The sequence below is a fragment of the Bombina bombina genome, chromosome 1 (assembly GCF_027579735.1).
Source record: "Bombina bombina isolate aBomBom1 chromosome 1, aBomBom1.pri, whole genome shotgun sequence".
NCBI classification, from domain to species: domain Eukaryota; kingdom Metazoa; phylum Chordata; class Amphibia; order Anura; family Bombinatoridae; genus Bombina; species Bombina bombina.
This window is the reverse complement of record NC_069499.1, coordinates 839,434,810-839,449,941: the sequence shown is the minus strand read 5'-3', so window position 1 is coordinate 839,449,941 and position 15,132 is coordinate 839,434,810. Positions and strand designations below refer to the sequence as shown.

General features: G+C 42.0%; 1 protein-coding gene across 1 annotated transcript in view; it reads left to right on the top strand.

Moving 5' to 3' along the window:
* The window catches only part of LOC128646043 (MARVEL domain-containing protein 3), a 188,285-nt gene that overhangs the window by 74,253 nt on the left and 98,900 nt on the right, over positions 1-15,132 (top strand). Inside the window, exon 3 of the mRNA XM_053699459.1 lies at positions 9,118-9,209. Coding sequence (XP_053555434.1) covers positions 9,118-9,209 — 92 coding nt within the window. The remainder of the gene's footprint in view (positions 1-9,117; positions 9,210-15,132) is intronic.

Here is a 15,132-nt window from a genome sequence, read left to right as displayed (position 1 = left end):
AGTCGGCATCCAAATATCAGCAAAAGGTATAGGCAAAAGACAGGGTCAGGCAAGCAGAAGTCGGCATCCAAGTGTCAGCAAAAGGGTAATAGCTACAGGCAAGGTCAGGCAGGCAGAAGTCAATGTCCAAATATCAGCAAGTAGGGATTAGGCAAGAGGCTTGGTCAGGCAGGCAGAAGTCGGTACACAGAAGAATAAAACTGATATGGTACTCACAATCCAGGGAAACAAACAAACGGGCCCAGATTCAGATCTCCCGCCGAGATTTAAAGGGCAGGAGCGTAACCGTCATCAGAGGGGTGTGAGAGAAAGCGTCATGTTGCTAAGCAACATGACGTCAGAGACACAGAGGAGTTCCGGGAGCCGCGGCGACACGGCGATGAACGGAAGCGCTCATGACAGCACCCCCTCCTCAAGGGCCCCTCCGGGGGACAGGACCAGGTCTATCAGGATGAGTCTTGTGGAAGGTCTTGACCAATATTGGAGCATTTACTTGATGAGCAGGTTCCCAAGAACGTTCCGTGACTGGATAACCCTTCCAATGAATGAGATAATACAATTTCTTGCCCCGCAATTTGGAATCTAGAATATGGCTGATCTCAAACTCAGGATGTCCATGCACCAATAACGGTGGAGGTTTAGAAAAAGGCTTAGAATACCTGTTAATCATCACAGGTTTTAAAAGAGAAACATGGAATACCGGATGGACTTTGAGAGACTTGGGTAAAGCTACCCGATAAGCAGTGGAACATACCTGACCCAGTATTCGGAAAGGACCCACATATCGTGGTCCCAATTTGTTAGAAGGTTGTTTCAGGCGAAGAAATCGAGAGGAAATCCAAACTTTATCACCAGGGCGATATTTGGGAGCCTTTTTCCGTCGAAGATCCGAAAAGAACTTGTAACGTCTAGAAGTTACAGAAAGAATACGATGTATCTTCTGCCAATGTCGAGTTAATCTTCGGGCTGTAAGATCAGAAGCAGGATTCACTGTGGAGGAAGTATGCAAAGGGAACGTCCTAGGCTGATATCCGTAAGCTGCATGAAAAGGAGAAGTCTGAAGGGAGGAATTGTACCGGGCATTATGGGCCAATTCAGCCAAAGGAAGGTAAGAAGTCCAGTTAGAATGATAATGATCCACATAATGTCTAAGATATGTTTCAAGACACTGGTTTACTCTTTCAGTCTGACCATTCGATTGTGGGTGGTGAGAAGTAGAGAGAGATATAGTAGTACCAAAATGTTTACAAAGTGACCTCCAAAATCGAGAAACGAATTGTACCCCTCTATCTGAAACAATATCAAGAGGAAATCCATGGATTCTTACAATATGTAGAATAAAAAGTTCAGAGAGTCTTTTGGCAGATGGTAATCCTGGCAAGGGTACAAAATGAGCCGTCTTAGTGAACCTGTCGACCACCACCCAGATAGTATTGTTCCCAGTGGACAAGGGAAGATCGGTAATAAAGTCCATGGATACATGAGTCCAAGGCTGGTGAGGTATAGGCAATGGTTGGAGTAATCCTGAAGGAAGTTGGCGTGGAGTTTTGTTCATGGCACATTGTGTGCATACTGAGACGTAATCCTTCACATCTTGAGAGAGTGTAGGCCACCAGACATGTTGTTTGAGGTTTCGAGTGGTAATACTGATGCCAGGATGTCCAGAAAGGGGACTATCATGAGCCCAAAATAAAATCTTGGAACGAAGGCGTTCAGGAACAAAGAGTAAACCATTGGGAGGTTTACAGGACAAAGGAAGACGCTCTTGAGCGGACTGTAATTCTTGTAACCAAGAAGTTGTTAACTGGGCAATGACTTCATGAGGTTGGAGAATGGTACCAGACTCAGGAACTGGGGTATCTTGAAATTGTCTGGAAAGTGCGTCTGCTTTAATATTTTTTGAACCAGGTATGTAAGACAAATTATAGTGAAACCGAGAGAAGAATAAGGACCAGCGTGCTTGCCTGGAATTTAGTCGTTTGGCTGTTTGGAGATACAGAAGGTTCTTATGATCAGTAAGTATAGTAAATGGCAAAGAAGTACCTTCCAGCCAATGTCTCCATTCATCCAATGCCATCTTGATGGCAAGCAACTCTTTATTCCCTACGTCATAGTTAAATTCAGAAGGAGTGAATTTTTTAGAGAAAAAAGCAACAGGATGAATCCTTCCAGTCTCTGGTATTCGTTGAGACAGAACCGCTCCAGCAGCAACAGAGGAAGCATCCACCTCCAGAATAAATTGAAACTCAGGATTTGGATGACGAAGGATAGGAGCTGAGGAAAAAGCTTCTTTGAGAGATTCAAAAGCTTCTATAGCCTCAGACGGCCATACTTTACAGTTTTGTCCTTTTCTTGTGAGAGAAGTAAGAGGAGAAGTAATAGTAGCAAAATTCTTGATGAACTTTCTGTAATAATTGGCGAAGCCTAGGAAACGTTGTAAAGCCTTCAAAGAATCAGGTCTAGGCCAATCCAAAATGGCAGAAAGTTTAGTAGGGTCCATTTCGAATCCAGATGCCGATATTACATAACCCAGAAAGGGTATGATTTTTTGATGGAAAGAACATTTCTCCAGTTTAGCAAACAGATGGAATTCTCTTAGACGTTGAAGTACTTTCTTGACGTGGTGCACATGATCTTGGTGGTTCTGAGAAAAAATTAAGATGTCGTCCAGGTATATGATAACAAAAATATTCAAAAAATCACGAAAGATCTCATTTACAAAATGCTGGAAAACCGCCGGAGCATTGCATAGCCCAAAGGGCATGACCAAATATTCATAATGCCCAAATCGAGTGTTAAAGGCAGTCTTCCACTCATCTCCTTTGCGTATACGGATCAAGTTGTATGCACCACGTAGGTCGAGTTTGGTGAAAATGGTGGCTCCCTGAAGATAAGTAAAAAGTTCAGGAATAAGGGGCAGAGGATAACTGTTCTTGATGGTAATCTGATTCAATCCACGATAATCAATACAGGGTCTTAATCCGCCATCCTTTTTTCCCACAAAAAAGAAACCAGCCCCTACAGGGGAAGAGGAGGGTCGAATAAATCCTCTAGCCAGATTGTCTTTTATATATTCTTCCAGAGCCATGTTTTCTGGTTTAGAAAGTGGATATGTTTTGCCTCGAGGATAGGCAGCCCCAGGAAGGAGGTCAATGGGACAATCAAAAGGGCGATGAGGAGGAAGACGTTCCGCTTCTTTTTTGGAGAAGACATCCACAAAGTCATGGTAATGCATAGGTAAGGATTCCGGAGTTTCAACTGTGAGAGCAATAGTGAGTGGTAACTTAGTAATCTCTTGAAGACATTTAGTCTGGCATGTAGATCCCCAGGAAGTGAGTTCACCGAAAGTCCAAGAAAAAATGGGATTGTGAATCTGGAGCCAGGGTAATCCCAAGATAATGGGAAATTGCGGAGTGGGAATGACATCGAAACAAATTGTCTCAGAATGAAGTATTCCTACGGTGAGGATTAAGGGTTGAGTAGAAAACTGAATGTATCCAGAACCCAAAGGATCTCCACTGACCGTAGAGACTGAAATGGAATACTCCTTCTTTAGTAAGGGTATAGAATGAGTAGAAACAAATGTAGAGTCAATGAACACACCTCCAGCACCAGAATCAATTAGGGCTTGGGTATAGATCTTCTTTTGTCCAATTAGAAGAGTTACTGGAACAAAGAGTTTCTTGTATAGGGAATGACCACTATTTTGGCTTAACTCAGTTCCCTGGACTAGAGTTAAGCCCTGGCTTTTACTGGCCTAGTAGGACAATCCCTTAATAAATGTCCTTTAAGGCCACAGTACAGACATAAGCCAAGAGTCCGTCTTCTTAAGCGTTCAGTCTCAGTTAATTTTATACTTCCTACTTCCATGGGTTCAGCCTGATCAGTAGTAGGAGAGGCTGGAGTGACTGGACTAGAAAAACGAGGAGCTAAACGAAAAGGAGTTCGAGTGGCAGTCCTCTGTGTTCTATCCTTTTCTTGTTGGCGTTCACGAAACCTGGCGTCGAGACAGATACAGAGATTTATTAAGGCTTCTAAGGACTCTGGAAGTTCACGATACACCAATTCATCCTTGAGACGCTCAGAAAGTCCTTTACGGAAAGCGGCTCTGAGTGCTCCCTGATTCCAAGTGGTTTCAGAGGCAAGGGTGCGGAACTCAATTGCATATTGAGAGACTGGTTGATTTCCTTGACGTAAATCCAGGAGAGTTGCTTCAGCAGCGGATGACCTTCCAGGTTTATCGAATACGTTTGAGAATGTAGATAGAAATGTATCAACATCCAACAGTATAGGATCATTCTTTTCTAGCAAAGGTGACACCCAAGCCAAGGCTTTTCCTTTCATTAAGGAAATAAGAAACGTGATTCTAGAAGAGGCAGTAGCAAAGAGAGTAGGGCTATTTCGGAAATGAAGACGGCATTGATTCAAAAAGCCTCTACATTCTTCAGGATTCCCATCATATTTATCCGGAAGAGGAATCCTGGGACTTAGTTGTACCTGAGACTGATTGTTAGGAATCGGAGGAGGTAATGCCTCAATCGGATTTGGATTGGGATTAGGATTGGGAGGTGCGGTAGCAACCAAATTTTGTAATAGAGCAGTAATTTGATCAAGTTTAGTGTCCAGAGACTGCAAGTGAGTGGCATGAGAACCCAAGAGCTGTCCCTGGTGAGCCACGGCCATAGATAATTCAGTGGGGTCCATTTTTAAGGCCCGTTTGTAATGTCAGCCGCTCTGGAATCAATCCGGGATGTAACCCAACTGCTAGCGTGAATTGAAAGCACACGCTAGCACACTGAGAAATATCCAGGACGTGACCCACTCAGGAAGCAGATTAGAAGATAACAAAAATGAATATTGTTCCAGAATGCAGGAAAGCCACAAAGGATAAAACGTCCCTTTAAGTAGTACAAAGAACAAAAAGGAAATGCTCTTACTTTGAAGCTTCTGAAAAAGGTCCTCTTTAGCAGGCTTGTAAAACAAAGGAAAAGTTCTCTTTTGCAGCTTGTAAAAGTATAATGTCCCTTTAAGCAGGTTTATAACAAACAGAAAGGCAAAGTTCTCTTTTGCAGCTTGTAAAAGTAAATGTCCCTTTTAAGCAGGTGTATAACAAACAGAAAGGCAAAGTTCTCTTTTGCAGCTTGTAAAAGTATAATGTCCCTTTAAGCAGGTTTATAACAAACAGAAAGGCAAAGTTCTCTTTTGCAGCTTGTAAAAGTAAAATGTCCCTTTAAGCAGGTCTTGTTTAACAAAGAATAGGTTTAAAGGTAAAGGCCAAAGCAAGGTCAGGCAGGCAGAAGTCGGCATCCAAATATCAGCAAAAGGTATAGGCAAAAGACAGGGTCAGGCAAGCAGAAGTCGGCATCCAAGTGTCAGCAAAAGGGTAATAGCTACAGGCAAGGTCAGGCAGGCAGAAGTCAATGTCCAAATATCAGCAAGTAGGGATTAGGCAAGAGGCTTGGTCAGGCAGGCAGAAGTCGGTACACAGAAGAATAAAACTGATATGGTACTCACAATCCAGGGAAACAAACAAACGGGCCCAGATTCAGATCTCCCGCCGAGATTTAAAGGGCAGGAGCGTAACCGTCATCAGAGGGGTGTGAGAGAAAGCGTCATGTTGCTAAGCAACATGACGTCAGAGACACAGAGGAGTTCCGGGAGCCGCGGCGACACGGCGATGAACGGAAGCGCTCATGACAGTTCCATCGTTCAAGATGGAGACTATTCGGACAATTTTACCTATGATCCAAGAGGGTCAATACATGACCACTGTAGATTTAAAAGATGCTTACCTTCACATACCGATTCACAAAGATCATTATCGGTACCTAAGGTTTGCCTTCCTAGACAGGCATTACCAGTTTGTGGCTCTTCCATTCGGATTGGCTACAGCTCCAAGAATCTTCACAAAGGTTCTGGGTGCTCTTCTGGCGGTACTAAGACCGCGGGGAATCTCGGTAGCTCCATACCTAGACGACATTCTGATACAAGCTTCAAGCTTTCAAACTGCCAAGTCTCATACAGAGTTAGTGCTGGCATTTCTAAGGTCACATGGATGGAAGGTGCACGAAAAGAAAAGTTCACTCGTTCCACTCACAAGAGTTCCCTTCCTGGGGACTCTTATAGATTCTGTAGAAATGAAGATTTACCTGACAGAGGACAGGCTAACAAGACTTCAAAGTGCTTGCCGCACCCTTCATTCCATTCAACACCCGTCAGTGGCTCAATGCATGGAGGTAATCGGCTTAATGGTAGCGGCAATGGACATAGTACCCTTTGCACGCTTACACCTCAGACCACTGCAACTGTGCATGCTAAGTCAGTGGAATGGGGATTACTCAGACTTATCCCCTTCTCTGAATCTGGATCAAGAGACCAGAAATTCTCTTCTATGGTGGCTTTCTCGGCCACATCTGTCCAGGGGGGTGCCATTCAGCAGACCAGACTGGACAATTGTAACAACAGACGCCAGCCTTCTAGGTTGGGGTGCCGTCTGGAATTCTCTGAAGGCTCAGGGACAATGGAGTCAGGAGGAGAGTCTCCTGCCAATAAACATTCTGGAATTGAGAGCAGTTCTCAATGCCCTCCTGGCTTGGCCCCAGTTGACAACTTGGGGGTTCATCAGGTTTCAATCGGACAACATCACGACTGTAGCTTACATCAACCATCAGGGAGGGACAAGAAGCTCCCTAGCTATGATGGAAGTATCAAAGATAATTTGCTGGGCAGAGTCTCACTCTTGCCACCTGTCAGCAATCCACATCCCGGGAGTGGAGAACTGGGAGGCGGATTTCTTAAGTCGTCAGACTTTTCATCCGGGGGAGTGGGAACTTCATCCGGAGGTCTTTGCCCAAATACTTCGACGTTGGGGCAAACCAGAGATAGATCTCATGGCGTCTCGACAGAACGCCAAGCTTCCTCGTTACGGGTCCAGATCCAGGGATCCAGGAGCAGTCCTGATAGATGCTCTGACAGCACCTTGGGACTTCAGGATGGCTTACGTGTTTCCACCCTTCCCGTTGCTTCCTCGATTGATTGCCAGAATCAAACAAGAGAGAGCATCAGTGATTCTAATAGCACCTGCGTGGCCACGCAGGACTTGGTATGCAGACCTGGTGGACATGTCATCCTGCCCACCTTGGTCTCTACCTCTGAAACAGGACCTTCTGATACAGGGTCCCTTCAAACATCAAAATCTAACTTCTCTGAAGCTGACTGCTTGGAAATTGAACGCTTGATTTTATCAAGACGTGGATTTTCTGAGTCAGTTATTGATACCTTAATACAGGCTAGGAAACCTGTTACCAGAAAGATTTACCATAAGATATGGCGTAAATACCTATATTGGTGTGAATCCAAAGGTTACTCTTGGAGTAAGGTTAGGATTCCTAGGATATTGTCTTTTCTACAAGAAGGTTTAGAAAAGGGTTTATCTGCTAGTTCATTAAAGGGACAGATCTCAGCTCTGTCCATTCTGTTACACAAACGTCTGTCAGAAGTTCCTGACGTCCAGGCTTTTTGTCAGGCTTTGGCCAGAATTAAGCCTGTGTTTAAAACTGTTGCTCCACCATGGAGTTTAAACCTTGTTCTTAATGTTTTACAGGGCGTTCCGTTTGAACCCCTTCATTCCATTGATATAAAGTTGTTATCTTGGAAAGTTCTATTTTTAATGGCTATTTCCTCGGCTCGAAGAGTCTCTGAATTATCAGCCTTACATTGTGATTCTCCTTATTTGATTTTTCATTCGGATAAGGTAGTCCTGCGTACTAAACCTGGGTTCTTACCTAAGGTAGTTACTAACAGGAATATCAATCAAGAGATTGTTGTTCCTTCTTTATGCCCAAATCCTTCTTCAAAGAAGGAACGTCTACTGCACAACCTGGATGTAGTCCGTGCTCTAAAATTTTACTTACAGGCAACTAAGGAATTTCGACAAACGTCTTCTCTGTTTGTCATTTACTCTGGGCAGAGGAGAGGTCAAAAAGCTTCCGCTACCTCTCTTTCTTTTTGGCTTCGTAGCATAATTCGTTTAGCTTATGAGACTGCTGGACAGCAGCCTCCTGAAAGAATTACAGCTCATTCTACTAGAGCTGTGGCTTCCACTTGGGCCTTCAAGAATGAGGCCTCTGTTGAACAGATTTGCAAGGCTGCAACTTGGTCTTCGCTTCATACTTTTTCCAAATTTTACAAATTTGACACTTTTGCTTCATCGGAGGCTATTTTTGGGAGAAAGGTTCTTCAGGCAGTGGTTCCTTCTGTATAAAGAGCCTGCCTATCCCTCCCGTCATCCGTGTACTTTTGCTTTGGTATTGGTATCCCAGAAGTAATGATGACCCGTGGACTGATCACACTTAACAGAAGAAAACATAATTTATGCTTACCTGATAAATTCCTTTCTTCTGTAGTGTGATCAGTCCACGGCCCGCCCTGTTTTTTAAGGCAGGTAAATATTTTTTAATTTATACTCCAGTCACCACTTCACCCTTGGCTTTTCCTTTCTCGTTGGTCCTTGGTCGAATGACTGGGAGTGACGTAGAGGGGAGGAGCTATATGCAGCTCTGCTGGGTGAATCCTCTTGCACTTCCTGTTGGGGAGGAGTAATATCCCAGAAGTAATGATGACCCGTGGACTGATCACACTACAGAAGAAAGGAATTTATCAGGTAAGCATAAATTATGTTTTTATTACCTTATTGATTCTATACCCTAATGGGAGTGTAATTTCTTCTGCTGGCTGTGTTTACACAGCTTGGCCTTAAGGACAAAAACTTTCAGAATAGGTGGGGATACTACTGGCTAAATCAACCATTTCAAATGCCAATATAAGGGTAAAGGAAATACTTCTAAACAATTTAATAGACTCCAGTAGGTAAAGTGGATCATTGAGAACAAATTAAAGGGGAGAACATTTGTGGGTAAACTGTCCCTTTTTAATACAAAATATATATAAAAAAAAATATACATATTTTATAATGTATTATGTTTGGAATTTAATATTTTTGTACCTGTTAGATGTTACTTGGCTTTAGAATGATCTCCTTTTTGTTTTATAACTTGAAAATATACTGCTGGTAAAGTTGTACATTTTATAAACTTACAAAACACATTATTTATTTAGCTTTCAGCCAAATGATGTGGAAGATTATGTGCCAGAGTCAGACGGAGGAATACTTGATTGTCATAAGTGCCGATATCTCTGCACTGGGCGTGGTAAGTCTAAATTGAACGGAGTATGATGGATTTGGTGTCACTAGGGGGTACAGGGGGTGCAGATGGCACCCGGTTGACACACTCCAGGGGGTGACACCACCAGACAGGAACTTACTCTACTCAAGTAATCTTCCTCCCTTAAAGTTTATTTCCCGCTCTCTGTATTTTATACAGCTTGCGCACAGGAAATGCATTTAAGGGATGAGGATTACTCAAGTAGCTCCTGCCTGGTTGTGTCACCCCTGGAGTGTTTCACCGGGGTGCAGTCTTCTGAGGGTGCCTTGTGCAGCTGACCAGTGGCAGGGGGTAGCAATTTGTGCTGCTCATACCCAGGGTGTGCCGAGCTTTAGGCTTTGTACAGAGAGGGCGCTGTGGGTTTGTCAGGCTGACCTGAAGGTACCGGGTGTGTGAAGCCAGTACTGAGGAGTTAGACAGCAACAAACGAGCTTATGTACTGATGTTACTGTACTCCTGGACAGAGCCCTCCTCCTCCTCACAGAGCAGCAGTTGGCTTTAGAATTAGTAACGGTTTGCTGGCATCTGCACAGACAACCCTGAGCTCCAGTGAAAGATACAGCTCTCTGTAGTAGCTGCAGGAGTAGGAGGTGGTACCATCCTGGGGAGCACAGTAAACCTGTCACTGGCTATCATGACATAATCTAGCTGGGTATCATTGCAGATACCAGGCTTTGCTCCCACTGCAGCGCTTCCCTGGCTGTTATTTGCGTGCTGGACTTCATGACCTGCTCTGTTGTGCCTGGTAGATGCACATTACTTGTGTAGTGCAAATTAGTTTGTTTAAAGGGACATGAAACCCAATTTTTTTCCAATTTACTTCTATTTAATTAGTTTTGTGGTCTTGATATCCGTTGTTGCAAAGGAAACCTAGGTAGGCTCAGAAGCTGCTGATTGGTTACTGCACATATATGCTTGATGTTATTGGCTCACCCAAAGTGTTAAATAACTCCCATTAGTGCATTGCTACTTTTTCAACAAAGGATACTAAGAGAATGAAGCAGATTAGATAATAGAAGTAAATTAGAAAGTTGTTTAAAATTGTATTCCCTGTCTGAATTATTAAAGGAAAATAATGGGTTTAATGTCCCTTTAACACCACAAAATTAGAAACTAGACAAGTGAGTTTATAGAAAATATTTATCTTTGTTCCTGGCTCCTAAAAAAATTACTTCTTCCTTGATAATTTTGCTTGTTCCTAAATGTTTTCTAAATGTAGTAAACGTATATTATCCATACTAAATTTCTGTGTACAAATAACTTCAAACATTTTTCTTTCTTTGGGAAACCCTTGGCATGTTAAGCTTTTAACATTCATCTAACACCACAAAGAGCTCATTGTAATACAATGATGAGAAAGGAAATGTACCATAATTGTTCTAGACTGATTTTTTTTTTTTTTTTTGCCTTCTGTACTTAACACTGCTTAAAGGGACATGAAACCCAAACCTTTTCTTTCATGATTCAGACAGAGCATACAATTTTAAACAACATTGCAGTTTTACCTTTTATCTAATTTGCTTCATTCTATTGGTATTATTTGTTGAAAAGCATACCTAGATTGGATCAGGAGCTGGGAACTAGCTGCTGATTGGTGACTGCACATTTATTTCTCTTGTGATTAGCTTACCAATGTGTTCAGCTAACTCCCAGTAGTGCTTTGCTGCTCCTTCAACAAAGGATACAGAGATAAAGAAGCAAAATTGATAACATATTGGAAACTGGAACATTGTTTACAAATGTATGCTCTATCTGAATAATGAAAGGAAAAAGTTTCATGTCTCTTTAACATTTCCTATATAGCAGCATATTGGATGCTGTAATACAGTGATAATGCAAAGCCTTGTGTTACAGTTGAAACATTTTGTGCGTGTAATAATGGGCTGTCTGATATACTTTTTCCAGTGTTCCCTTTGTAAGTTTGTGTGTTGTCAGTGCAAAGTTACTGTTAGTGTACCTATGTCATCAGTTTTCAGTGGGATCACACCAGTTGCATTTAGACATTTAAAAACAGATGACCCTTATCTGAATTATATTGTATTATGAGCTTTAAAATACAACATCCATTATGTTTTAAGATTTACTTATGAAATCCTGTATGTTTCTAGCTGTTGCGTTATGACAATATAGTGTGCTAATGTTGTATTCTAAGACGACGGCCAGAATAAAGATGTAGAGCCTCTGTAATGGGTAAAATTAGAGAGCTGCGTTTACAGAAAGCTGCAGGTACAGGAGGAAAGACACTACTAGCATGGTGAGTAGTAAGTATACTACTGTACTTGTACTCGTTTTAATGTCTCTTTTTAAAGGGACAGTAAATACCAAAAAAAAATTGTTCTAAAGTAAAGGTCAATTTGGATGAATTAGTGCCCGGTTTTTAATAAATCTATTAAAAACAAGGGCACTTTAATTCATTAAAATTGACATTTCACTCCTTTTCTTCAAAAACTTACCTTTTAATCCTGTCAGCCGCTGCAGCACTTTCTCAGCCCGTCGCAAGTCCTCTTCGCGGATCCAAAATGATGAATCCGGCTTCCTCCAATCACAGCGTTGCATCAGGTCATGATCCCCCGGGGGAAAGCCGTGATTGGAAGAAGCCGGATTCGTCATTTCTGATGTAAGAAGAGGCTTCCGGTGGCCGGGGGAATCACTGGAGCGGCATTAACGATTAAAAGGTAGGTAAGTTTTGAAGAAAAGGAGTGAAATGTCAATTTTGATTAATTAAAGTGCCCTTGTTTTTAATAGGTTTATTAAAAGCCAGGCACTAATTCATCCAAATTGACCTTCACGTTTAAAGATAGATAATCCCTTAATTACCCATTCCCCAGTTTTGCATACCCAACACAGTTATAATAATACAAATTTTTCCTCTGTGATGACCTCTGTGATGACCTCTGTATCTAAACCTCTGCAAGCTGCCCTCTTATTTCAGTTCTTTTGACAGACTTGCATTTTAGCCAATCCATGCTCACTCCTTGGTAAATTCACGTGCCTGAGCTCAATGTTATCTATATGAAACACATGAACTAACACCCTCTAGTGGTGAAAAACTGTCAAAATGCATTTAGATTAGAGGCAGCCTTCAATATCGAAGACATTAGCATATGAACCTCATAGGTTTAGCTTTCAACTAAGAATACCAAGAGAACAAAGCAAAATTTGTTGATGAAAGTTGTTTAAAATGACATGCCCTATTTGAATCATGAAAGTTTTTTTTTTTTTGGACTTGACTGTCCCTTTCTCCAACATTGGTGTGTCCGGTCCACGGCGTCATCCTTACTTGTGGGAATATCTCTTCCCCAACAGGAAATGGCAAAGAGTCCCAGCAAAGCTGGCCATATAGTCCCTCCTAGGCTCCGCCCACCCCAGTCATTCTCTTTGCCGTTGCACAGGCAACATCTCCATGGAGATGGTTAAGAGTATGTGGTGTTTAGTTGTAGTTTTTTATTCTACTATCAAGTTTGTTATTTTAAAATAGTGCTGGTATGTACTATTTACTCTGAACAGAAAAAGATGAAGGGTTCTGTTTGAGAGGAAGATGATTTTAGCAGACAGTAACTAAAATCGTTTGCTGTTTCCACATAGGACTGTTGAGATGAAGTAACTTCAGTTGGGGGAAACAGTTAGCAGACTTTTCTGCTTAAGGTATGACTAGCCATATTTCTAACAAGACTGTGTAATGCTGGAAGGCTGTCATTTCCCCTCATGGGGACCGGTAAGCCATTTTCTTAGTCTCAAACAGAATAAAGGGCTTAATATGGGCTATAAAACTGGTAGACACTTTTATGGGCAAAATCGATTGCTTTATTTGGGCATTTTATACATGTTTATGCTTGTTATTCACACTTATAAACTTGGGGAACGTTTTTTAACGTCAGGCACTGGTTTAGACACCTTTCCAGTCAGGAAGGGCCTTCCCAGTTGTAGGCTGAGCCTCATTTTCGCGCCATTACTGCGCAGTTACTTTTGAGAGCAAGACATGCAGATGCATGTGTGAGGATCTGAAAGTAGTTGGAAAAGTTCCTAGAAGGCTTCTTTTGGTATCGTATTCCCCCCTGGGTTTGGTAGAGTCGCAGCAAAGGCTGTAGCTGGGACTGTAGAGGGGTTAAAACTGTAACCGGCTCCGGTTTCGTTATTTTAAGGGTTAAAGCTCTGAAAATTGGTGTGCAATACTTTGAATGCTTTAAGACACTGTGGAGAAATTTTGGTAAATTTTGAACAATTCCTTCATACTTTTTCACATATTCAGTAATAAAGTGTGCTCTGTTTAAAATTTAAAGAGACAGTAACGGTTTTGTTTTAAAAGTTTTTTGTGCTTTATTGACAAGTTTAAGCCTGTTTAACATGTCTGTACCTTCAGATAAGCTATGTTCTATATGTATGAAAGTCAATGTGTCTCCCCCTTCAAAATTATGTGATAATTGTGCCATAGCGTCCAAACAAAGTAAGGACAGTACTGCCACAGATAGTAAAATTGCCCAAGATGTTTCATCAGATGAAGGGAGTAGACATGGTTCTACATCATCTCCTTTTGTGTCTATGCCAGTTTTGCCCACGCAGGAGGCCCCTAGTACTTCTAGCGCGCCAATGCTTATTACTATGCAACAATTGACGGCAGTAATGGATAACTCCATAGCAAATATTTTATCCAAAATGCCTGCATATCAGAGAGAGCGCGATTGCTCTGTTTTAAACACTGAAGAGCAGGAGGGCGCTGATGATAATTGTTCTGTCATACCCTCACACCAATCTGAAGGGGCCATGAGGGAGGTTTTGTCAGATGGGGAAATTTCAGATTCAGGAAAAATTTCTCAACAGGCTGAACCTGATGTTGTGACATTTAAATTTAAATTAGAGCATCTCCGCGCACTGCTTAAGGAGGTGTTATCTACTCTGGATGATTGTGACAACCTGGTCATTCCAGAAAAATTATGCAAAATGGGATTTTACTCAAATCTGTTTGTAGTTCCCAAGAAAGAGGGAACTTTCAGACCAATTCTGGATTTAAAGATCCTAAACAAATTTCTCTTGTTAAGTGTAGTCAGTCCACGGGTCATCCATTACTTATTGAATATATCTCTTCCTAACAGGAAGCTGCAAGAGGATCACCCAGCAGAGCTGCTATATAGCTCCTCCCCTCACGTCATATTCAGTCATTCTCTTGCAGCCTAACTAGATAGGTCGCTGTGAGAGGTCTATGGTGTTTTTTAACTTAGTTTATTTCTACAATCAAAAGTTTGTTATTTTAAATGGCACCGGAGTGTGCTGTTTATTCTCAGGCAGCATTAGAAGAAGAATCTGCCTGCGTTTTCTATGATCTTAGCAGACGTAACTAAGATCCACTGGCTGTTCTCATCTGAGGAGTGAGGTAACTTCAGAGAAGGGGAATAGCATGCAGGGCCCCCCTGCAAATGAGGTATGTGCAGTAATTATTTTTCTGAGGAATGGAATTGACTGAGAAAATACTGCTGATACCAATGTAAAGTAAGTTCAGCCTTAAATGCAGTGATAGCGACTGGTATTAGGCTGATGAGTGTGTGTACACTGAATGTATTTCTCCTGTTAAGTGTAGTCAGTCCACGGGTCATCATTACTTATGGGATATTAACTCCTCCCCAACAGGAAGTGCAAGAGGATCACCCAAGCAGAGCTGCTATATAGCTCCTCCCCTCTACGTCACACCCAGTCATTCTCTTGCACCCAACTAATAGATAGGATGTGTGAGAGGACTGTGGTGATTAAACTTAGTTTTTTATATCTTCAATCAAAAGTTTGTTATTTTAAACGGCACCGGAGTGTGTTGTTTCCTTCTCAGGCAGAATTTGAAGAAGAATCTACCTGAGTTTTTGTATATGATCTTAGCGGACGTAACTAAGATCCGTTTGCTGTTCTCGGCCATTCTGAGGAG